This window comes from Ochotona princeps, chromosome 25 (assembly GCF_030435755.1).
Source record: "Ochotona princeps isolate mOchPri1 chromosome 25, mOchPri1.hap1, whole genome shotgun sequence".
NCBI classification, from domain to species: Eukaryota; Metazoa; Chordata; class Mammalia; order Lagomorpha; family Ochotonidae; genus Ochotona; species Ochotona princeps.
Genome location: NC_080856.1, coordinates 19,270,741 through 19,295,928, shown reverse-complemented (window position 1 = coordinate 19,295,928; position 25,188 = coordinate 19,270,741). Strand labels below are relative to the sequence as shown.

At 46.8% G+C, this 25,188-nt stretch overlaps 2 protein-coding genes across 3 annotated transcripts in view; one reads left to right on the top strand and one right to left on the bottom strand.

The window, feature by feature from the left end:
- Positions 1–14,216, top strand: part of AGK (acylglycerol kinase) — a 58,912-nt gene extending 44,696 nt beyond the window's left edge. The window contains exons 10-15 of the mRNA XM_058681400.1: positions 1,655–1,712; positions 4,034–4,181; positions 4,423–4,520; positions 9,586–9,656; positions 11,444–11,528; positions 13,911–14,216. Coding sequence (XP_058537383.1) covers positions 1,655–1,712; positions 4,034–4,181; positions 4,423–4,520; positions 9,586–9,656; positions 11,444–11,528; positions 13,911–14,048 — 598 coding nt within the window. The 3' untranslated portion in view covers positions 14,049–14,216. The remainder of the gene's footprint in view (positions 1–1,654; positions 1,713–4,033; positions 4,182–4,422; positions 4,521–9,585; positions 9,657–11,443; positions 11,529–13,910) is intronic.
- A 6,890-nt stretch (positions 14,217–21,106) lies between these two features.
- Positions 21,107–25,188, bottom strand: part of DENND11 (DENN domain containing 11) — a 72,598-nt gene continuing 68,516 nt past the window's right edge. For both annotated transcript variants that reach the window (XM_058681367.1, XM_058681366.1), the window contains 4 exons: positions 24,221–24,352; positions 23,875–24,025; positions 23,098–23,166; positions 21,107–21,977 (listed from right to left, as the gene is read on the bottom strand). In XM_058681367.1, the coding sequence (XP_058537350.1) occupies positions 21,782–21,977; positions 23,098–23,166; positions 23,875–24,025; positions 24,221–24,352 (548 nt within the window). In that variant the 3' untranslated portion in view covers positions 21,107–21,781. The remainder of the gene's footprint in view (positions 21,978–23,097; positions 23,167–23,874; positions 24,026–24,220; positions 24,353–25,188) is intronic.

The following is a 25,188-nucleotide window of genomic DNA, read 5'->3' as shown; positions in this document are numbered from 1 at the left end:
TCCAGCTGTTGCAGTCACTTGGGGAGTGAATCCATGGACGGAAGATCTTCCTCCATGTGTATCTGACTTTTCAATAAAAATAAGTCTTTTTTTAAAAAAAAATTGCTACCAGTAAAAATGAAAGAAACTGCCAGCAATTTAGAAATTAACCAGCTGGGTTACATTTTGTCCTCTTGGCTAGCTCTTTTTGTTTTTAAATCAGGCTATAAAATAAGTTTTACAAATATGTGTATGTACAAAAGATGAAGGTTCTTGCTGGCGTCACAGTGTCAGGCTGGATGAGAGCGTTCCAGTGTGCAGCTGCATTAAAGCCACACTCCGATTTCAGTACCACAGACACAGCTGCATCGGGGCTTACACTCTGTATCTCATTTGAAGTTCTTCCTGCTGTTTAGCTTTTATCCTCAGCTTCTGTGCCTTCGCCCCTCCGCTCATCTAGAATGATCTCCTCCTCCCCTTCATCTCTGAGTTCCATCGTTTTGCTTTATCCTTGTGCTTTTCCTTTTCCTGAGCGTGGCTGCCCCAGTGGTTTGAGGTCCCTCAAGCTCTGTCCTGTCTGAACTCCCCTTGCCAACAAGCAGCCAGCAGTTTACACTCTGCCATTGTAGTCATCTTTCTATTCTTGTTTCTTCGGATTATAAGCACCCAATGGTTAAAGTCTTACACTGTGAACTTACTCTGTTTCTGTGTACATAGAGCAGGTGCTAGGTCAGCACGTGATGACGTAACGACCAGAACCAACAGAGGAATCCTTTGTGTACGACTGTCTGATTCCAGCTCAGCATCTTCCTGGCTTCCGTAGCTTTTGGGTAGATTTAGCCTTCAGTAAATCCTCTTCATTCCTAGATGTAATCCTTGACACTTCAGAGCTTTATGACATGAGTAACATGAACTCCTCCTGATCCACGTTTTGTGTTTGTATGCGTGAGGGAGTGGGGCACAAGACCCAGTTGTGGAGCTTGTACGCGACGTGTTAGGTGGTAACGCACGTACATCTTCGTGACCTTACCGTCCTCTGTGGCGCTTTGCAGTGTAGAGCACTCAGCTCCATTCTGTGGTTGAAGGTCAGTATCAGAGTGACTCTGGCAAATTTAAGGACACAAGGACACTGATTATACATCCCTGATAAATTGCAAGAATATTTCTGCTAATTACATACTGTTGGATGTTGCATTGAAATGCAAATTAAGAATTCACTGTATTTCCCTTGTGCTAAGTCATGATCTCCAAGCTTCCAGAGCAGCTTCTCACAGAAGAGGTGTAAATCTTTTTATTTGAAAGGCAGATTTACAGAGAGGAGAAATGGAGAGACAGCTTTCATCTGTTAGTTCACTCCCCCAAATGGCTGGCTCGGCTGGAGCTGAGATGATGTGGAGCCAGGAGTCAGGAGCTTCTTTCATGTCTCCCAAATGGGTGCAGGGTCTCAAAGCCTTGAGCCATCCTCCATTGCTTTCCGAGGCTGTAAGGAGGGAGCTGCATTGGAAGTGGAGCAGCTAGCACTAGAGGAGGCACCCATCTGGGAAGCTGGTGCTGACAGGTGGAGGATTAGCCTGTTGAGCCACTGTGCCAGCTCCTAGAGGTGTACTTCTAATATGTTATCTGTCATGAGTAGTTATTTTCATTCTAAACATGTGTTTATCTTGGTCTTTCTCAGGTACTGGTATCTTGGACCTCTGAAAATCAAAGCTGCCCACTTTTTGAGTACTCTTAAGGTAAACACAGTTTGTCATATAAAGACTCGCTGTATATTTTGTTTCTTGGATGTGTTAATTTGGAATATTTTAAAGTTTTTTCTGGAGATGCACATGATATGCTTTAGCATTAAAATGGACATTTTGGTCCTAAGTAAACTTGAAAAGCATTACCCTCAATTACCAACTCTTTGCTCCAATGATTAAGCACATATTGATTTCTCTCTTTTAAAAATTTCTGGAAGGCATAGTGAGACACAAATCCATTCTATATCTATACATGTGTGTACGCACGCCTGCACACACACACACACACACAATATCTTTCCTCCATTGATTCACAGTCCAGTTTTCTGTGACAGCCAGGGCTGGGCCCAGCCAGGCCTAAGATCCAGAAACTCCATCTGCATCTTCCATGAGGGTGGCAGGAATCGAAGGACCTGGCCATCATCTGCTGCCTCCCAGGCACAACAGCAGGAAACGGGTGGGAAGCATGGACTAATCAGTACGCCTGATTGAAAGGTGGGCATTCAAGTGGTAGCTTAACCCACTGTGCCACAAGAGGCGCTCCTGAAGCTCTCTTTCATACTCTGCTTTGTTTGGGCTCACTCTTCTCAGACAGAATTTGAGCAGAATGACATATATTTCATTAGTTTTTTGTCCATATCTATATTTCTAAGTATAAATCGAGATTGATATCAGAATATATTTAACTATACAGGCTTGCATGTATTATTAAATTTCAAATCATACTGCCTAAATATGGGTAATGATTATTATACTAAATAAGTACATATATAGAAGATTTCCACTATCAAAGAAAATTCTATTGGGCATTACTACTGTGTTGATGCAGAGGAAAGCTCAGCAATTTATGTGAATGAACTATCAGTGGAGGGATTATCTGTGACTTTGGACTATGTATTCATCTTTTATACAAATAAAGTAGTATATTCGTAGTGTGGCATTCTGACTATTGGCAGAAAAAACAATTTAATATAGTGAGAAGTTTGGCTCCAATGTTAGTATCTAGGAGTTATCAATTTTTTTCAATTATTGAAGTAATATTTGTCATAAAATTTTTGCAATAATAGTCCCCTTACCTTACAACAGGCTCCAGTTTAAAATATTAAATGTAAAAACTAAAAGCACTGCATGTAAATCTACATGATTTTTACAATAGATTCCAGAGATGAGTGCCTCTCTAGACATGAGGTCAGGTGGATGAATGTGTTACTCAGGGCACAGTTTCGCTGGTGGATGGAGGATGTTTGGAAGAAAGAGTGGCTACATGTTTAAATGGCAGCATCTGGGAAGTAGCAGCAGCACTGGTTTAGCAAACAGCTACTGAGATGTTCAGATTCAAATCGGACAGCTTGCCTGCCCTCGGGAAGTAGTCCTGTGAGGGAGAAGAGGGTAAGTCAGTGGATCGGCAGGTTGGCAAGTGCTGTGAGAGAAGTATAAAGACCGAGATCACAATCCAGAGAAGGGCCCTTGAAATCTGACTGAAGTCAGAAAGTTCTTCTGGGTGTGGTGATGCTTATGGTGACTTTGATCATACACAGATGGGACTAGGTGGAGGGAATCCCAGGAAGGAGGCAGGATGTGCCTCGGTGCTTCAACCTGGTCATCGATAGCAGAGTGACAGGCAGCTGGAAGGCCAGGAAGGAGAGGGATGGGGCAGGCTGGGCTGGGCTGTGCTTAGACCCCTAAAGCGCTGCCAAGTGAGTCTCAAGCAGAGGTATGGCATGAGCATATTTGCATTTAAAAAAAAACTGCCAATAATGTGGACAAGAGACTGCATGTGAGTAGCTAAAGGCACAGGCATCAGATCTGATTGTTAACGTGATCAGATATGAACCAGGGGAGAAATGAGTAGATATGGACTAAAGAGATAACAGTGAGTGTTGACGACAGAATGCATTAAAGAGCTAGAGGGAGAACGCTGGAAGACTGTGAAAGGATGTAGGTTTGTCCGAGTTTGGTTTGTGGGATTTGGGCTGAATTGCAAATCTAACCCAAACTTCACCAGCCTCACTTGGCTTCATTTCATTGTTGTGTCAGCATCTATAAACCAATCATAAAGTTGTTAAGTCTTTTGGACAAGTATAAGTAGTGGTTATTAATCCACTTCAATTTCCTCCCTGCTCTGAGAAATACAGGCAGCTGTGCCTGAGTCCATGGTTTTCAAGAACGAACTTCAGCATGAAAAGAACACTTGAGTGCTCCATGCACCAAGAGATTATCAGCTTCCTAGCAAGTGTAGGTAGAACATTGATGTTTGCAGAGAGAATCCTGATGTAGGAATTGTGTGTGATGAAGTGTTTCTCTTCACCTTAAAGGAGTGGCCTCAGACACATCAAGCCTCCATTTCGTACACGGGGCCTACAGCAAGACCTCCAAATGAACCAGAAGAGACCCGTCCCCGGCCTTCTTTGTACAGGAGAATATTACGAAGGCTGGCATCATACTGGGCACAGCCGCAGGATGGTGAGCAGCCTGGTGACTTAAGGGAGACCAGTCGTTTCAGGAGGGCCCTAAAGCAGACCCCCAAAAAATCAGTTTTGGAGACTAAACTGGCTTAGGGGAAGCTTGTGAAGGATTGCTGAAGTCAGTCTAAAACCGGGGTAGTTGATTCAGCTTTGATTTGAGGAGCTAAGTGAAGTGTTGCTGGTGGTAGGTGGGAGTTGTTTATGGAAGAAACTGTCTTGCATCTACTGTGTTCTCACAGCCCTCTCCCAGGAGGTGAGCCCGGAGGTTTGGCAAGAATTACAGCTGTCCACTATCGAGCTGTCCATCACAACTCGGAACAGCCAGCTTGACCTGACAGTAAGTACACTTTTGCTTTAAGGAAGCATCTGGCAAAACTGACTGAGGCCACACGTTCTTACGCTAATTCATTTATCTCCTGTGGATAGATGGGAAAGCAGCAGGCGCAATGTGAATGTGTCTGTTAAGCAGTACTGGCAGTGTGAAGTGCAGAGGTGTCGTGGGAGCTTGGCTGGCTCTGCCTGAGTGAGCTCTCCATTGCGTAGCTGACCTGCAGAGGGCTTAGAGCAGAACGCCTGTGGGGGTGAAGTTACCTGCGCCTTGTGCTGTGGTGTAGTGAGTTAAACTTCCAGCTGGGGCACTGGCATCTCATGGATGACCGTTCATTTCCTAGCTGCTGCGCTGCTGACCCAGCTCCCTGCTAAGGCATCTGAGAAAACAGCAAGGGGCGGCCCAGGTGCTTGGCCCCTGCTGAGAAACTCAGAAGCAGCTCCTAGCTTCTGTGCCATCTGTGGGGAGTGGACCAGCAGATGGAGGAGCTCTCTCCCTCGCTGTAACTCTGCCTTCCAAATAAAACAAACAACTCTTAAAAAGTACTTAATCCCATTAGTCACTGGCATATAAAAAAGTATGGAAAGTTTATGCAAGTAAATACAGATTTTTAAATGATTCAGCCCTTTTAAAAAAAGTTTTAAGAGAGACAGCCCCCATGCACTAGTTCAGTCCCCAGATGCTTGCAATGAATTCATCCAGGTCTCTGCAGCAGCGGGCAGGCGGAGTCGGCAGGCAGGTGGAGTCGTCAGCCGCAGGGCTACCCACTGCCGAATACCCACGCTGACAGCCAGTATCTCTGTGACCATGTTAAGTACCTAACTTCGGAGCATCATAAGAAATACACATCTACACATGCCTAAGTGTGTATTCATACATGATTTTATTTTGATCCTGTCTGTAAAGATGCACGGTATAATATGGTATTCATTAGCCATATGCTAGCTGTCTAAATTTAAATTGATTATAATTAAAATTTAAAACTCAGTTCATCAGTCACATTAGCCACATGTCACGGCTCAGTTGCCATATGGGCTGTAACTAGCCTATATTGAAGACATTTATATCAGTGCAGAAAGCTATAGCAGCTAGTGCTGCCATAGACAACACACTGACAACAAGTTGAAATAAGATTTGGCAGACTGGTCTGACATGTGCTGTTGTATAGCCCAGAAGCTAAGAATTGATTTTGTAATTTTAAATGATGGAAAGAAAGTGAAAAGAATACTGTTTTGTCATAGATGAGTTTAAGTTTCAGTGTCTATGAAGTTTTATCACAATATGGCCACGTTGGGCCCAGCACGATCACTTAGTGGCTAAAGTCCTCACCTTAACCGTGCCAGAATCCCATGTGGGCACTGGGTCTAATCCTGGCAGCCCCGCTTCCCATCCAGCTCCCTGCTTATGGCCTGGGAAAGCAGCTGAGGACGGCACAAGGCCTTGGGGCCCTGCACCGCATGGGAGACCTGAAAGAGCTCCTGGCTTCTGAGTGGCTCAGCTCTGGCCTTTGCAGTCACTTGGGGAGTGAATCATCAGGCAGAAGATCTTCCTCTCTGTCTCTCCTCCTCTCTGTATATAATCAGACTTTACAATAAAAATAAGTCTTTAAAAGGAAGAATACGGCCGTGTTGCTCGGTACATAGATGCGGCTGCTCTTGTGCTGCAGAGGCAGAGCTGAAGAGTTTGAACAGAGACGATGTGGTCCAAAAGCATAAAACATTTATTCTTTGGTCATTTACAAAAAAAAAAATTCTCCCCCCCCCCCCCCCATTAATGGAAAACTCGATGAATTTACATTAATGAGGATGCCAATGATAGTCATTCTTAACTGGACTAATTACTCAGCTGTTATGCAAATGAAAATAGTATGTTCACTGTTGTCTGGCCAATCTGAAAATAGGCAGATGGAGTTGGAATGTAGTGAGAAGTTTGATTCCAATACTAATATGCAGAGAACTGAGTTTTCTAATTATACTCATAGAATACATGTCCATTGCAAAACATTTGGAAAATGTAGCTTTTATCTTCTATTTAAAAATCCACTTGAATTAAAGATAAATTTAAAAACCATTTAAGTAATAGAAATCTAAGTGTTTATTGGTATAAACTTGAAGAGAACAAGGGTTTTTTTTTTTTTTAAGCATGACACCTAAGGTAAAATTTGTATTACTGCATTTTTCAACTTATTAAAAGATGCTATAAACTTTTTAATGAAAATTATTTCAGTAAAAACCATTCAGTAGCAATTGGCAAACAAAAAGTGGGCAGAAAAACATACAACTTTGACAAAAGATGTAATTGTGTGAAAATTTGCTAGATATGTACTGTCCTAAGAATTTACACGTTAACTTATTCTTTACAACTTTTGTCTGCATTTTAGGATAAGGAAACACAAATTGTGCTCAGTGTCAGTGAACTACAAGTGTGTAACCTCTAGCTGTCAGCTGTGTTCATGTGTGTGCTGCTGGAGCCAATTATAAAAGTATATGATACTGTGCTTATCACTGATTTTTTTTTCTCACTTTAGAAAAATAAAAGCAAATGCAATAAAATATTCAAAGACAACGAAGTTGCGTGTAATAATCCAAAATGTTCATTTATTATTCAAAGAACTTGGAGGCTGAAGGAAGGTTTAGGAATGTAGGATTTGTGAAAATTGAGTTCTCTTGTACAACTGTTGTTCACAGTATTTGATTGCAAAATATAAGGAACAAATAGGGTTTCTTTAATGAATTGATAAGTTTAACAATACATATTTGTAATTCCCTATGTGTTTGCATAGAAAGATGCTGATCCGAACTAGGTGTCAAATGGTTGCTTTTTTGTTTTTTTGTTTTTTTGCTGAGGTAATTAAATTTTTATTCTGATTGCTTCAGTAGTCACAATTTAAAAAATCTTAATTTCTAAAACTCAAGCTTATACGGATGAAGAAGGAGCAGAATGTCATTATAATTATATGTCATTTTAAATTTAATAGTTGTAGCTTTGGGGCCCATTGTCTTCTGTAATACATTTCTTTTGGAGGAGGTGTATTGGAATATTTTTTTAAATTTATTTTTTATTAATTACATTGCATTATGTGGCACAGTTTTATATGCACTGGGATTCCCCCCACCTCTCCCCAAACCCTCCCCCCACGGTGGATTGCTACACCTTATTGCATTTCCATAGTTCAAATTCAGTTGAGATTCTTTCATTGGAGGTATTTACCAAGCATAAAGTCCAGCATCTTATTGGCCTGGTAAGTTCAATAGCTTCTTGGTGAGACCATCTCTGGTCTGAAGGTAGTGCCAGCAGAGTATCATCCCAATCAATTAAAAACCCCAACATAATATTTACAACCAATTACAACATTATGGCATTAATTGACATGGTATTGATTAACCAATATGTTAATAAGAAAATGCAGGTTCTCAACCACAACCTGTGACTTCATAGACATTTCCATTTTGGTTTATATTCAACCGTGTTCTATACACCTTAAAATGGCTATAGATTACCATTCAGCTGTTTTTGTTTTAAAAGGAAATACTCCCACCTGATTTTGTATTTTATGGATGGTGGTGAATAGGCTCCAATTTCATCTTTTTTCCCAATGAACAGCCTATTGCTAGGCCTTCAACCCAGAACTGGTCTAGACACTAGTTATGGAAATGTCCATTTTCCTCCCGTTCGTCTTCACTAAGCCCCTCCCTGTACCAGGTGTCTATGTACTTGTAAATGGCTCTCAGCTCACTACTGCTTTGTTTTTGTTCTGATATCCCATTTCTCCCAATACAGTATTGGAGTTCTTCCTCCTCCCTTAAAAAGTAGGCTGTTCTTAGCTCTTTGACTTCTGTAAATATTTTAGAATGGTACTCAACATTAAGATATTATAATACAGACCTGGCTTACAGTACACCCATAGGTCAATCTGAGGAGAAATAACATTTCTAGACACTGAATCGTCTAGCCAACGAATGTAGTAGAAGTCTTCCTTTATAGGTCTTCAGTGTCTTCCAGTGAACCTTTGGGGTTTTTGTACAGAATTCTATCCTGCTGTATATATTCCTGATAACTTCTGAATACACTTACAGATGATGTATCTTAGTTGCATTTTCTGATACAGTAGATGGGTATGTAATTGATGTTTACATTGATTCTAAATCGGCATCTAAGTTTTTAGCCATTACGTTCACTTTTTTGGTGGGTTCTGGTCAGTATTCCAGAGATTTAGGGAAATAAAATGGCAAATGGTGCCCAGCTCTACTTGGTACAACGTTGGCATTTCATTAATTGCTTTCGAACAAAGCCTCTCATTCTATGTCTTCTATGTTAAGAGATCATTGTCCTTTAGTTGTACCCTTAATTTTAAGTGAAGACTTTAGGCTCTCAGATGCCAATGGATTATGTAGGCCTCCAAAAAGAATTCCACTTGAAGTGCTGGTATTAATTTGTAGGAAGCAAGATTTGCATGCTGACTGGTACAAGAACAAAGTCTGTTTTTATAACTATTTCTTGTAACTTTCTTAAATCTTTCAAAACGATCTCTGATTAGAAAGTGTGAGTTCTGAAAACATTATTATGGAACAAATGGATTGCTGATTTTCAACTCCAGTCACATACCAAGGTTATGGAGATAGTATTGTAAAATAAAGCCAAATACTTGAGTTTCCAGTGCAGTGATGGTGCTCTGATGTGATGCTCATGTATAGTGAGGACTGAGAATTACTGGGATTGGTGGGCAGAAGGCAAGGCCCACAAGAGGCTTCCTGGAGATTTGTCACGGCTATGATTATTACTCAGTGGCAGAACTTCAAAACCTCCCATCTTGAGTTTTTATTTTGCTTGCATGGAAAAAAACAGCAAACAAACTAAGACAAGCAAAGCAGATGAATTTTATGTAACGATGCTCTGGTAAGTTTTTAGATTTCGGGGGGGGGGGGGGGGTGGAGGACCCAAACTGTTCTGGATCACAACACTAGAAGCCAGGTCTGTGCGATAATGCTGCTTCAAAATAGGAAGGTCCAGGGCTGAGGGAGGCAACAGGTGTACTAGCCAGGAGCACAGATGTTCGCTTATTTATCCTCCCCAGAGCAAGGAAGATTTCATGAACATCTGCTTGGAGCCCTACACCATCAGCAAAGGAGACTTCATAACCACAGGGTAAGCGGGCTGGGGTTTGGGGGAAATGAGGCTGTGGGCGTCTCTATTCCCGGATTCTGCTGTATTCACAGTGTCCCGTGAAGCCCAAGAGAGAGAGTCCAGCGCAGGCCTTGCCCTGTTTGGGCTTTCTGACATGGTGTTTTTCCTGTGAACTGGTAGGTACGCTGTCCTTCTCCTGTTCTGGTACAGCAGACTGTTAGAGCAGTTTTAGCTTCTTATAATTGAAATGACAGAATTAGCATAGTACGGCAGTATTATCAAGAACTTCGGTTTTAGGGTCAAAGACCTGCATACAGGTCTTGATTCTGACCTTATGACACACATCATTTAACTCTGAGTCCTTCTTCACCTGTAAAAAGGAGTAGTCATTCTTGCGGGTTGTAAACTGGTTTTCGGGCTCAGATGTGTGAAGAGTTTAAATTGTGCAGTACTTCAGAATATCCCTGGACTAATCATTCATGTCACTTCACCTTGTCGTCCTATACCTAAGGCATAAAGGAAAAACTTGAAAACATTGAGTGCCTTAGAAATTTCCCAGGCTTTCATCCCTTTTCCAGTCCAGAACACCCTTCGCAGCGCAGCCTGATTCGTTGAGCCCTATCCCTGCCAGAATTTCATTGGCTAGGAATGCCGTCAGCCTCCACCGAGCACCCAAGGAGCCGGCGTGTTCCCATGCCAACTGGCAGCTGTTCCGTCCCATTTTTCTTTGTCTCAGTGCTCCCCCTCGCGCCCACTGAGGAATTCGACATTTCTGCAGCAGTGGCGGGGTCTCCATGGCTACGTCATTATCCGCACTAGCAGCGGCAACCAAATGGCTTTCATCCCTTTGCACTGTTGTTCTTCAGATGCTGAATAGCTGCTCAGGCAGCCTTTGATTCGCTGCCTGTGTCTGCAGTTAAGAGAAAGCGCAGAGCCTGTCCCTGGCTGGCTTTGTCAGCACACGGTGCCTTTGCCGAGAGCCTGCCGGTACCCCAGGCACTCATGCTGACATCCGGGGGGGATGGGCCTCGTGTTCCACACTCTTGTGAGCAGAGGCACCAGTTTCCTGTTGGTCTTTGAAGGAACTGGAATTAAGTAGTATGCGTGCTTCCTTTGGATGTTTGAGTAGAATATTATGAGGTTGCTTTTGGAAACTAACAACCACTTTGTAAACTGAGGAATGGGAGTTGTGAGTCAGGGTTAAGCAGTGGACTTACTGGGTGATCTGCCTTTGTGTGCTTATTGTGACTAGCCACCGAGGGCGTGTATGCGCGAGTGTGCCTGGCAGTCATCCAAAAACAGTCAAGATCAAAATGAACTGTATTGAATAGATTGTTACATAACGTAGAATTACAGAAAACTCCGAAGACTAGTGTTCATTGGTATAAAAATACTTTGAGTAGTTCAAAAAAATAAGGGGAAAAAATGCCAAATTCCTTATATTAAGAATTTCATGTCATTCTAAATTTTGCATTTGAGATCAATAGCCTATGAATTATACATATGGGATACTTAAAACAGTTCAGAGAAAGTCCCCCAGTCTTCATGGTTTGCATTCTTGATCTGGAAGGTCACTTCTCCTGTGGGAAAAATTGCCCACAGGACCCCACCGTTTAATAGGCCACCTGTCTAGTAGCTGTATCTTCTAATGAAGTTGCCATTATGGGTTTTTGAAGCTTTATTTATTTATTTTGACAATCTTGACATAATTAGGGTAAAAAGGTTCAAGCACTACAGGAAGATGGGTAAGACAATTAGTTTCATATTGTTTCCTTAATATATCAGCTTGCTTTTTCTTATACCCACAGAAGCAAAAAAGTGAAAGACCCCAGGCTGAGTGCTGAAGGTACCGAGTGCCTGCAGGCCAGCCAGTGCACTCTGGAGCTTCCCGAGGTGAGCGGGCAGTGGTCCAGGGCTGCGGGAACCTCTCCATCTTCCTTCTTCCCTAGTCACTGACCAAGCTTTAGGCAGCCATTACATGGCCAGCGCACTGTCAGGTTCTGGGCCTTCTTATTTTATCTTGATAATGTTTACATAGCTGATTAGGGCACCAAGGATCAAGGGCTACATGAACGTGGGTAAGACCATTATTTCCACATTTTTTTCTGTATCTGGGGTAAGGAGGGAGATAAAGAAGCCACACCCAGCCTCCCACCCATCCAGGGTCCCAGACATATGCTCTGAGGGAACTGCTCAAGTGGTTTTGATAGTTCAACAGTTCTGAATTGCTGCCAGTCTTGCCATTCCAAGCAGGATGAAATCTCTCCAGAATTCATTGGCTGACGTAGTCCAATTTAGTCCATTTGCCCAGATTTTCACTGCCAACATATGGCTGGGGTAGTTGATCGATTTATGCTGTCCATCTTGGTACCAAGTGTCCTCTGCAGGTTTCAATGGACTGCCATATTCTCCATGTGCACCTGGATATGCTGTCCACTGCGCCTCGGAGGCGGCTCAGCTTTGACACATGCACTCCATGGTCAGACCATGGAATCTGCACTTGTTGGTTTGGGTTCTGAAATCAGCAGTTCAGTTGGAGGGATCCCCAAAGAAACTTTCTGAGGTGATCCCACACCTGATTCTTGTATGTACATGCCAGTACAGGGTGTGGCACCATCCGTTGCCCCAATCAGCTTATGCACCAATGGGTATTGGGGCACAGCCTGATCCTGCCCACCATACACATGGTCCTCACGCAAACCAGTGAGAGCTGCAGCCCCACCAGGACCACCCCCTACCCTGCTTCCCATGCTTGTCAGTATGTATGGCAGACTGGTCCAGTCTGTCCCACATCCCATTCAGCTCTCAAACATGTCAATGGGCAACCTGACCAGCCCACACACATGCTGGTGGTTGTCTTTCTGTCTAGCCATGCCTTCCCTGGTCCTTGTTTTCATACTTTCCAGAGGGAGATGGTAACCCAAGAGGGATGTGCCCACTATTTCCCTAATGGGCCTACTCCCACTCCGAGAGTGTGCACTCGCCGCAAGGTGGCCAGCAGGCAGAGCCCAGCGCTATTTGGTGCGCTACCCGCCCAAAGCTGAGGACTCGCTTACCGCGTGGCAGCAATGGCTATGGCCAGAGCCTTAAGCATCGAGTCCAACCTGGCTTGGATACTCAACAGCTGCCATGCTGCTGGTAGCTCTCTGCACCCAGGCCCTGAGGTGGAACTCCCCTAGGTCCCTCAGACTGCACGATGGTGGTGACGGGAGGAGCCAGGGCCTGCCTTTGCCAAGATATCCCCTCCCAGTGTACTCACCAGGAAGGGAGAAGCCTCTTGGGCCCAGGTAAGCCCAGGACTCGCTTACCACATGGCAGTGTGGCTCTGGCCAGGGCCCCAAGCATTGAGTCCCACCTGGCTTGGGTATTCTGCACCCAGGCCCTGAAGTCGAGCTGGTTCCTGAGCTTTGTTAAGGGAGACGTGGAAAGGCAGACAGAATCCCTTACTGAATCATGGAATGATGTTGTGTTGGCCTCCAGAAGATGTGTAGTGCTTTCCAGTCAGGGTGCTTCTGCAAAGTGATGATTAGAACTCCTGTCCATTCTGTGTGTCATATGCAAATAGGCCAAAGCTTCCTAGACTCCAGGGAGAACCTGCTAGCTGGCAAGAATCAACAGTGAGCTTTAACATCTTTCATTAAGAATCGAAGTATTTCATTTGGGTACTGTGTTTTTCTGTTGTGAAATGCCACACTTCAGAACATAACCTAGGTGGGAGAAAAAGTCGGGACCTCTAATCTGAATTTTAAGATTAGTAACACCCTTTGGAAAACCAGATCACTACAGAGTGAATACAACAGTACCATGACCACTGATCCTGGGAGGCAAACGAGGCAGGTGAACAGGACTAGAACCAGGGTTTCAGCGAGTTTTGAATGAAAACATGAGTTACAAAAGTACGTTTCATAAACAATGATGTCTTAGTAATGAAGATGGATCGGTGGGTGTAAAGGCTTTCCCAGGATAATTAGTCGTCCTATTTGAGAGATTAGGGCCAAGAAGGAACTACTGAATCCCTAGAAGGTGTGAATTTTAATAAGTGTTTGAAGATAATCTTGTTCAAACCCCATGATGCTCTGGGGGGGAGATAAGCCCCCCCCCAAAAAAACAACTCCTTGCCCCTGGAGAGTAGAGCTTGGGGATTTTCGCAGTCACTGCTGTGCCCTCACTGAATGCTCAGGGAGGGCGATCTTTTCTATCCTACTGACAGACTTACACTGCAGGACGGTCACCCGTCGGGGTGGGGCTCGTCCTGACAGCTCTGCTCTCCCCCAGGGAACAGGAGGCGCTTTTAGCATCGACAGCGAGGAGTACGAGGCCATGCGTGTGGAGGTCAAACTGCTCCCCAGGAAACTGCACTTCTTCTGTGATCCCAGGAAGAGAGAAGAAATGCTACAGGGCGCAGCTCAGTGAGCAGCCCAAAGCCCGCGCCCCAGGTCACCCGTGGGACCAAAAGTGAACAGGTGCCATGGCTCTTCCGACTGCACTGTTGGAGGCTCCCAAGGGGGTTCCCTGGCAGCGACCTCTGCCCTCCTCCAGCAGTGCTTCCCAGTGTGCACCCCACCACCTGCTTGGCAGTCAGTATCCCTTGGTGCATGCGTCTGTCAGGTGATCCATCCTAGATGCCCATTCTCCTTCAAGGAAGTCCTCAGACTTAGTGGATGGAAAGAGCTCAACCTTTCTTCCCAAAGCACAACTGCAGGAGAGAGCACCATCCTGGGCTGAGTACCCTCCTCCACGAATCCCAGGGGAAGTGTCTGCCTTCCTCAGCTACCCTGCCCCATGCCTAGGCTCTTCATGGGTGCTGCCACCGTGTGGACTTTGGTTCTTAGTCTTGTTCCCATTCTGTCCTCAGTCAGAAAACCCTCGGGAGGCTGCTTCCTCTTCAGTCAAGGCTAGGTTGGTTTAAGCTGTGTTTAATGTTGATGTACATGAGAACCACCTGGGGTGCATGTGTGACACTGACAAGGCCCTCGAAGTTCTGGACCTCACCCCCTCAGGTTGAGGGACTAAATCTACTGAAAAACTAATGTGCCCCACTCCTCTTGGTGATTCTTTCATGGCGCCCCTAACTCTCTTAGAGAATGTAGTGTGCAGAAGGGGTGGGCACCTGCTCTTCCAGTCCCACTGTATTCCCTCACGCATCGAAGCTGACATGTAAAAATTTCCATGAGAAATTACATAGTTGGCAAAGTCTGTTCTTTATGGTGTCATGTAAATATTGGTATTTTAAAATAAAAGCTGTTACATCACTCTTTTAAACATATCCAGTGTAATTTAAATACCACAGCAACTTGATGCTCCTCGTTCATACATAAAAATAAATCAGCTAGTTCTTCACTAACTAAAACATGCTAATTGGTTTTTCTCCTTTGTGTGAATTTTCTGATAATGTGATCTATTTTTGTGCTTGGTATCATTACATGTAAGCCTAAAAATAAGTGGACGACAAAAGAATTGTAACATGTCCATGCAGAGCTAATTCCTTTTGAGCTGCAGCATAAAAATCAGTGTCCTACCAAATCATTAGTTGAAAGCAGAACACCCAAACCCACCTGAGTGCTAAGGCTCTGTCAGCCGGGCATCACCATCCTTCCCTTCGGGTACTGTCATGGGCACATCCCTTCGTCGGTGCTCCCCGAGGTCAGTTCGGGAGGGCTTTGCACCACCGTAAGGTTGATCAGATGTGTCCCTTTCTTTCTGGAAAAAAGCAGGAAAGCAAAGCAAACTGACAGGCATCAGCAACAGGTTCAGTTTCAAACAGTCATGTGAAATAGTGGAATTAAAGGTATGTTTTCATGCAAAACCAATTTGCAAAGCCTCACATGCTTTTTTCATAGTATACATTTTCACTAAATTTCACTAACTTTTAATTCCATTTTTATCATGAACCTTTTGAAGTGCCCTTACAAAAGTACCCATGCATCTGTATAAAGACCCTTGCTTTAATGGCTTTTGTAGCAGCTGCAAGGGATTTCTGAATGAAGACCACAAAAAAAAAAAAAAAAAAAAAAAAACTTATTTGGCATTGTATTCTTTAAGGTAGTTGAAAGTGCTCTCCCATTCTGTGCTGCACATGGGAGAGAATGCTATGGCTCCTTGGATTGGACAGGGCATCTGGATTAGCCCTTCCAGAGCTCCCGGCTCGTTTCCTGCCCACTGTGCAGCCTGGGATGCTGGCCATGCCTCGAACAGTTGAGTCCCTAGCCAGCCCTGTCTCAGGCACCTAGGAAGAAAACCAGCAATGGAGTGGTCTTAAGAGCAGAGCAGAGAGGGCCCGGCGGCATGGCCTAGCGGCTAAAGGCCTCGCCTTGACCACCCCGGGATCCCATGTGGGCACCGGTTCTAATCCCGGCAGCTCCACTTCCCATCCAGCTCCCTGCTTGTGGCCTGGGAAAGCAGATGAGGACGGCCCAAAGCTTTGGGACCCTGTACCCGTGTGGGATACCTGGAGGAGGTTCCTGGTTCCTGGCTTCGGATTGGCGCAGCACCGGCCGTTGCCCTCACTTGGGGAGTGAATCATCGGACAGAGGATCTTCCTCTCTGTCTCCTCCTCTCTGTATATCTGACTTTGCAATAGAAATAAATATTTTTTTAAAAATGAGTAGGAGTTAGCGTATTTTAGTTCTGTAAATTTATGAAACAGAAAAAAGTCTGGCCTTCTTAAAAGGCTAGCTGTGTAGTAATTCCAATAAGTGATGTGCATGATTAAGGGTAATTAACCTACAGTAAGAATGCTGTTTTTTTGAGGCAGGTGAGTTTCTGTAAGGCCTTGGTTTCTTTTTGGTTCGCTGCTTTGTTCTGGTCAGCCAAGGACCGATGGCTAGCGGAAGGAGAATGTTGGTGGTCATGTGGCACTCTTAGCGTTGCAGAGAAATTGATTTCTTAGCCCCAGGGCTAATTTGCATGCAAAGCTTTAATTACTAAGCGCCTGTGATTTACACTTGCAGCTAATCGTCACTTCCCACAGCCACCAGAGGAAGCCGCATTAGTTACAGGGCTGAGAAAGCAGGAACTGACTTGGAGCAGTCACTCAATCCCAAAGCACCAATGTCAGCAATTTATGTTTTGCTGAACATAACTCCCCAAAAGGTTAAAAATGTTTCAGAATATAACCCACTCATGCCTGTATGTATAGTACATACCATGATGCTTTCAACTCAATGCTGGTAAGAGGCTTCAGGTTCCTGTGTGGGGTTCCTGGGGTGCTCCCGGGCGTGTACAACCTTGGCTCTTCTGGATGGTGCGAGTACTCCCATCTTCGGTTTCCATTCCCTGAGGAATGCCTGGACCTCGGCATCCAGGAGCAAGGCAGCAGGCAGCTCCTGGTCTCGCTGGCAGCGCGCCCAGTGTGCAGCCCCTGCAGGCTCTGCTCTTCCCACAGTGGGCAGACAGAAGCACTGCAGCACACACACGCATGGTCAAATGTAGTTTAATTGTAAGAACCGTTTCCTGTAAATATATATGTATCTCTACACACAGCGTGGTTCATACACACACACAGATATGATATACACAATGTTATTTGTACCACAGAACAAAATCAACCCAGAAGGATTTGCTCTTAGCTTCACGTTTAATGCCAGCTTTCATTAGGCCTTTAAAATGATCACCATGGAAAATAAAACATACCTATATGGAGAGGCTTTTAAGGCAGAATTTATGAACTCTTGCTAGCTTCATGAGATAAACAAAAATAGATTTCATTATTGCTATAAATCATGCTGGGGTATTAATCAAAGAGGATTTTTACATTTAAGGTGATCAGGAGGCTATGTTTATCCTAATCCTAAAAAAGAAAAAAAAAATTTCCAAGGAAAAACTTTGAGGAAAGGTTTGTTTTCCAGACCTATATAAAACATTTAGTCACCAACCTTCAAGGTCAGTAAACGAAGTTCATTTTCTCTCTGTGGGCATGTTAGACCCAAACTTTTTCCTTTCTGTTGTTTAATTTACCCAAAGTAAGTTTTTGCTCTAACATCAAAAATATTTGCAGGCAGCTAATCCCATTCCGTCTGAGTAGATGTCTGATTTCCATGCCATATCCCCACATTCCCAAGTTGTCCTTAGAAAGCAAACCTATTCATCTACAGAAATATTCTATTATCAACATAATTCACACCTATCCTACCATGGAATTAAATACATTTTCAGGATTTAGGTCACATTAGCTCTAAAATCCATGCTATGCTGAAATTCTACAGTGGATTAAAAAGAAAAAAAAGCAGGGCTTTATTTGTCCAGCATTCCCTTTGAAAATTTCTAATTTCATTAAGTGGCCCCAAGACTCCAGCTCCAAAAGTGAATTAAAGTGCCAGTTAGGAAGCTATGTCCCATTCTCAGCTCTGGCTGACCCAGAGCCTAATCATAACAGTCACGTCTACCCTCTTCTGGGCTGGAGCTCTGCTTGGCACCCGGGGCTAGCTGCACCCTCCTTAGGACTGGCACATTTACAACCATGAAGCCCCAGGAAGACTGTACAGTACCATGTCTGTGTCCATTCCCCAACACATTCACACAAACGTCTAAGAGGTCCCAGCTGCTACTCAATTACAAAACTTCCCAATTCTTCTAGAACTGTAATTTTGTAATGTCCTCCTTCAATATCTTCACACTTGGTTCACCACAGTAACATCAGTATAAAAATAAACTACCATTTCTTATAAGAAAAAAAAAAACCACATTAACTTATTCACAGCCTTTCCCACTTGGTGTTCCAACAGCTCTTGGGAACCGAGGTATATTAGTAATAAAAATGGAATATTAAAAACCCATGACTTGGGAGTAAGGGGAGCCCTTCACTCCTCCTCTCCCTCTGACCTGAATCAGAAGAGGTTTTCTGAAAAGAGAAGGGCTGGGACTGTAAGCCTCCACGGCTCTGTGGGATTCTCCTCTACAGGTATGGGGAAAAGGTGAGACATCTCCGATGCCAAGCCCAGTAGCCCATACCCTCCCAGGCAGAAGGCAGCACACAGGGCATGCTGGGCCTGTGTTTAGAAAAGCCAGCCATGATTCAGCAGTGAATTAGCTTTCAGCTGAAGTATCACGGCTGGTTGCAGGACAAATGCAGCCCTCACCCGTGGCATCTGGAATTAGCTGCACCTGCGAACTCCTCGGACCTTTCCCACCCAGAGCTCCAGGGCTCCAGGTAAGACAGAGGTACAAGTTCCTATGCAAAATCACTCCAGACAGCAACTAATCCAGCTGTCCTTCCCTGGCCAGATGGAGGAGGAGATGCCACAATAGATGACGCATATGGGAGGCAAGTGCCTTCCAACTCGCTCACTGTGATGGTAACTTCCAGAGGACTCTGCAGCCCAGGCAGGGCGCCGACATGGTGGTGATTAACGCCAGGCATACGGAAGGCATCATGTTTCGTTAAAGCCAAAGCTAATTCTAAACAAATTGTTTGGCCCACACTTCTGAGTCTGGTGGGAGATAAGCCCTGCCATTCCCGATTCCTTCTAAATAAAGATTCCTAAGCCAGGCGGCAACTGGATCTTTTCCCAAAGGCTGAGCCTGCCATCTGCTGAGCCCACACACTGGAAAAGAGCCACTCCAGCAGGCCTCCCTATCTCAGGCTACACAACCACCCATACACCCTGACTCGGGATGCCAGTCTCCTTCTAGAGTTTTTCTGAACTTTCCACAGCAAGCAGAGGACAGACGTAGTGTCCCGGGGTTAAGCATTTCCAGGCTGGCGCAGGGTCCCCAGGGAGGTCAGGCTTACAGCTTGCAAGGGCTGAGCTTGTGGGTGGGACTGACAGAGGATCCAGCCTTGTTCTGGGACATGGGAGTGGTTACGACAGTGCTGCTCCCCACAGTGTGCCAACCTGAAACCAACCTCTGACCAAGGTAGGGGCTTCTCACTTCAGTTCCTGGCTGCATAGTCCCTGCCTTCTGCCGTGACTGTAAGAGGGATCCCTGCCTAGGACTTCACACTTCGGGTGGCTAATGCTGGTGGGTTGTACCTGGCACCTTCCAACCGGGAAGGTAGAGGCTGGGCAACAGCAAACCATCCTGAAGGGAGCTCAGATGTGTCATCCTTAGGAAACATCACATGCTAGCCAGCCAGGAGGAAGCCGACAGACAGGAATGACTTAAAGTTCTGCTTTGGGGTCAGCTGAGCCCAGAACCCCCTGAAACATGACACTACCTCACTGTCCATGTTCCCTCCAGGGTCACCCATGCCTTGGCCCTAAGTAGATGAGGTAGGGCACACACACACTGGGCAGCTGCAGGCCAGCAGGCAGATCAAAGAGCCCTGCAGTCCCAGGTCACTATGCAAATGAAATGCTCCTCCCCTTATAGCAGCACTTCCAAGTGCACAGAGAGGGCTGACTGCAGAAGTGCTTAAAACTCCTTGAGCCTAGTGCCCGATTCCAGGAACGGAGGGTCTGCCTATGCCCTCCCAGGAAGTCAGGCTTTCCCGACCCACTCCAGCTAGCTCTTCTTCTAGCGGCCCACCCTACCCAGAACCCCGAGCCCTGGAACACTGCTGGGAGCAGCCATTTTACTTGACCCAAGTAGCAAAGTGCCCTCTGACCCCTCCCTCCAGAGGCAGAGGAGGACAGCTGCTCCCACTGGCGTGGAAGTGAAGTGGGAGGGGCAAGGTGAAGCTACGCATTTGTTTTTCCTTTTGTAAACATACATGTTACTGAAACCATGGCTAACGTCACACAGCAGAGGGAAAAGACAGAGTTTACAAACTGTAGAGTTTACATTTCAGTAACCAAACTTATTTATATATTTACATAGAAGATGTAACCTTGATGATTCCACGTTTGGACTTGCACACATGTAGAGTTCTCCAGTCTTCAATTCCAGAGCAACGAGCCTACAGTGAAGATTTGTTTAAATAAAGCTATTAAGCCCGAAGGACCTTGTCTTGAAATAAGATGTGTTGTCCTTCCATTTGAAAGGTATTTCTCCCTGCTGTGCCCGTGAGGTGGGTTCTTGGATCACAGACAAGGGTACATTGACGGCTATTGCAGTTAACAGGAAAGAATGAGAAAAGATGATTTGTCACCAACCACTATACCCTGGGTTGAAGCTCTACTCTATGGCCAAAGAGACCCAGTGGTTACCAATCCCCCATCTTGCTGTAGCTGCCAGTCAAACACCCCAGCCTATCAAGACACGCAGGTGGTTCCAGGACACGCCCCAGACCCATCAAGCCATTTCAGAAGAGGTCACTGCTGACACTCAGGGCGGAAGGCACTGTTGGGGCTCTGGGTTCTCAACCTAAGGAATGTTGTTTCCACAAAAGAGAGGCTTAGGGCACCCCACACCGATTTACAGGCTTATGAGTTTCAGGCCCCAGCCTCCACATTACCCAGCTGTGAAACTGGCAGCGCTTCCAGAAAGCAGGCCCTCTGTTCCGCTGCTCTGGCCTGGCTGGAACAGCTCGCGTGAATGTCAGCGCGCTGATCCAGTCCTCCTAAGGGACCAGACTGTGAAATCCATTCCAGGGCCAACACTGACCCTTAGGAAACTGCCAACTCAGCCCAAGAGGAGGGACTGAGACAAAGGAACATCATAGGAGGGGCCGTTACTAACTCTGAGAAGGACTGAGACTTCATTCTGTAATTTTAATTTCCAGTGAAGCCACAGGTAACCTCCCCCCTCTTGTTCTGCCCTTCCCGAAGCACACAGCTGGTGTGAGGAACATCCTTTTGTCTCTCCTTGTGGTCCCTACTCACATGAACTGAGAGAGTATACACGCACCCTAACCAACGGGGATCCTGACCCCTAGGAGGGATTCTAAAAATTCGACAAGTCCCTGGCCTAGCCCCCCGTCTAAGGCCACAGTGGATGGCTGTCTTACTCTTGAACATACCCTGGGACAAAGACCAAAGCGACTTTCCTGAACAGTAACCCCCAGAGCTCAGCCTGTTCCGGGTGACACACCTCCCAAGAGCAAACCCCAGGGCAGACAGCTCTGGGAGACGGGGCAGAACCCTCCGAGCCAGGACACAGAGCCAAGGCCACCTCACCTTGCCTCCAGACAAAAGGGGAAGGAAGGAAATCACATAAATGACATCACTTGGGAAGCCTAAACTGTATTCCTTGGCGTTGGGTTAGTAAGCCACGAGGTCCTAGGGAGGCTCCAAGCCAACTTCCGGTTGCCTAATGTTGTGTGGCTCCTACGGGCAGCAGGGGTTGTCAATGACCAACATGACGTCAATGCCGTATGCCTCCAGCAGGTCCATGAGAAAGCTGCGGTCTCCCTGGGGGTCAAGCCCCATGCCCCGCGCATGCTCCGCTGTCAGGGTTTTGTCTTGACTGGCAGACACCTCCAACAAAGTCTGAAATATCCGGTTGTTTTGCTCCAAGAAAAACCTGCACGTGTAACATGAGATGCGTAAGAGGGAGCGGAGACGGGCGACCTCAGCAGCTCATCCAAGCCCAAATGCAACCGCTCTGTATATGAGATGCTTCCAGATGACTTCAGTGGTCACAGTGGCTTTTTAGACTATGGGGTACAAATCCACGTGGCATTCTAGCTAGCGCAGGAACCACTGGCACGAATCAGAGTCCCATGGGGGCCATCTCTGAGCAAGACACACCCTGACAGCCAGTGCTTCACCTGCCACTTAGGAGGGAAGCAACGACGAATTTAAACACAGCTCAGGGAAGAGATGAGCCCCTCCTTCCAAACTTCTTTCTTTCTCTCTCTCTCTCTCTCTGCTCAGCCATAAGGGGAAGAAAAAGCTAGCAGACAAACCAAGCAAACCCGAGAATGCACTTCCAAGGTTAAGACTTAAAGTGCCAAACTGCAATTTGCTTTCTGGGCCCCTGCTGGGTCACAGATGAGCCTCACAGGAGAAGAGGCAGGCTCTGCAGCGTTCCCCAAGCACAGGCCACTACAGCCAGTCTGGCTTGACATTGTCCAGCCAGAAAGGTGAGCCTGGAGGAGCCGGGCAGGCGCAGGGACACTGAGAGCCAGCAGCAAGGGGGCTGGAGGTTAAAGGGAAAAGGGGGGTCAGGCACAGGCAACAGCAGCCCTCAGCATCTGTTTGCCCAACCAGGCTTTCTGAGGCCGGAGATGCACAGAGCAAGATTCTAAAGCCACTGCCTACAGCACCATGTGAATACCAGCTTTCTATGTGAGCTGCTGCCCCAGAGCTCTTGGCTGCAGCACAAGCGCCTTGTGCCCAGAGCTGCTCTGGGCATTCACAATGTCAGAGGCCAATGGCTTGGTTCCAGCCCTGATGAGGCGGTGGCTCTGCTCTGTCCCCTCACGCCCATACACCTCCTACACAGTGCTGCATAAGCAAGTCCCTGGGGCTCCCCCGACTTGCTTTCCCAGGCTCAGCACTGCCTGTCTACAGAGCCCAGCTCGGAGTGCCCTTGTGTGCAACTGAAGGCCATCCTGGACTGCAGTGGGGATAAGGGAAGGAACCGGCTCGAGCTGAACGGAGCTCAGGGATGCCCATGGCTGCTGCCCGGGGCCACTCACAACACAAAGAGGTCCTCTTCACAGGGGTTGTAGTCTTCCTCCACTTCCTGGGAGTACAGGAGCATCTGCCTGCAGGGAGGAGGGAACCCTCGATCAATTCCAGTGCACCTGCACAGAGCCCAGCCATGGGCTCAGCATCCTGGGCGCCCCTAGCAGGCTGCACTGACCACAGCAGGCTCCTGCTGCAGAGGGTTGGAGGGGAGGGAGAGGAAGGATCGAAACTTCAATGGTGCAGAGGTTGTAACAATCTTTCCTAATTATCCATCACATGGGATAACCAATGTATTCAGAGTTTCAGGAGCTGATGCACAGGCCTGCTCATAATGCAGCAAGACACACAAACTAGACGTTGCCCACGTGGTCACAGGCAAACATTAAAGACATCTGGAGGAGTATCTAGAAGATGCAACTGCCCTTCCCTGGGCCTCACAGAGTCCCAAGCCCATTAGGAATAAATCGCTCCTTTCCACCCCGTCCTCCACCCCCCCTCCCCCCCCCCACCCTAAAGCACCTGCTGTCTTCCTATCAGGGCAGCCAGCAGGGAGCCTGGCCCATTAACTGCAGGGCTTCCCTTCAGCTTTGGCTCCCAGGCCACACACAGCCTGGCAGGAAGGCACTGTGAGGGACAGGTGATGGGCAGAACACACTTCATAGAGATGCAACTTCCCCCAGCTCGGAGCCAGGCAGCACCTGGCACTCAGCGTGACATGCTGCTGGCCCTGGCCGTGCCCTTCGGCATCTGCTGTGCACCAAGCACAGCCGCCAGGAGGCCGCTACCTCTGCTCGTTGAGCCGCCGGTACTTCTCCCTGTCTGCACTGTTGATCTTCAGCAGGGGCTGCAGGTGGTCGTGGTGAGTCCTCACGTTCTGGTTGTCCACGTAGACATCATATAGCTCCCGCTTCTCCTCGAATATCTTCTCCGTGGTGCCTGGGGACCCACGGGTTAGGGTCAGGGGAGCAGCAGGTGGCAACCCTAAGAAGGGGTGGTGGGGAGCACTGCCGAGAATCAGGACCCCGCTACCCCATCTCTGTGGGGAGAAAAGCAGTCCAGGAGCCCATGTCTGCAAGAACAGGAGACAGGCTCAGGCACACAGGCAGGGTGCAGCAGGACCCCAGTACTCACAGGCTACATAGGACACCTCCACCTCCAGGCTCTCGATGTCGGCCACGTTCACATAGAAGAAGGGCTTTGACTCAGGAATGGTGCTCCCGATGCTGGGCAGCGAGACATTGGCGAGACAGCAGCAGCAGTACACTGTAGGGAGGACGGGTCAGAGGAGAGATGTGTCAAAGCCTGCTAGTCAACTCCTTCCCTCCCATCATCCTCCAAGGAAGTGGCCTATGACCTGGATGTGGCTCATCTCCAGCCAGACTCAAGCTGAAGAACCAGGAAGCATGTGGCCATGCCAGTTAAGCTACCACTTGCAACAGTGGGATCCCATGTCGAAGCTGGTGTGAGTCCTGGCTGTTCCACTTCCAGTCTAGCTCCCTATGAGTGTGCCTGGGAAGGTGACAAATAGTGGCTCAAGCACTTAACATTCTTGCCGCCCGTGAGGGAGAGCCACTTGAAGCTTGCAGTCCTGGCTTCAACCTGGATCAGCCTCAGTCACTGAGGCCATGTGGGCAGTGAACCACTTGTTTCTCCCTCTTTGTCACTTGGCCTTTCAAATAAATCAGTCTTGAAAAACAACCACCACGAGCAATCACCACCATAAGTGCATGTTGAGGCTTGGTGATGAGGGCACAGGATACAGGCTAACGGAGCGATTAATGTGGCTCCCAGGGGAGTGAGTGATGACCTCGGGAGTGGCTCCCCACAGCGTGAGCCGCTCGGCTGCACTCTCCTCCTGCATGCGTGCTCGTCTTCTGCATGCACCCGGGCTCCCACCAGGAAACCCTCAGCAGAAACCACATGCTCTTAGACTTCTAGAACCATGAGCCAAAATAATCCTCTTTCTTGACAGATGACCCAACCTCGAGTATTTTTAAGGCAACAGAAAAATGACTCCCATGGGAGCTGTGGGGGTCTCTGCCCTGTGTTCCCTCGATGCCCAAGGAAGCAGTGGGTCCTGATCTCCCCAGTTCACATCA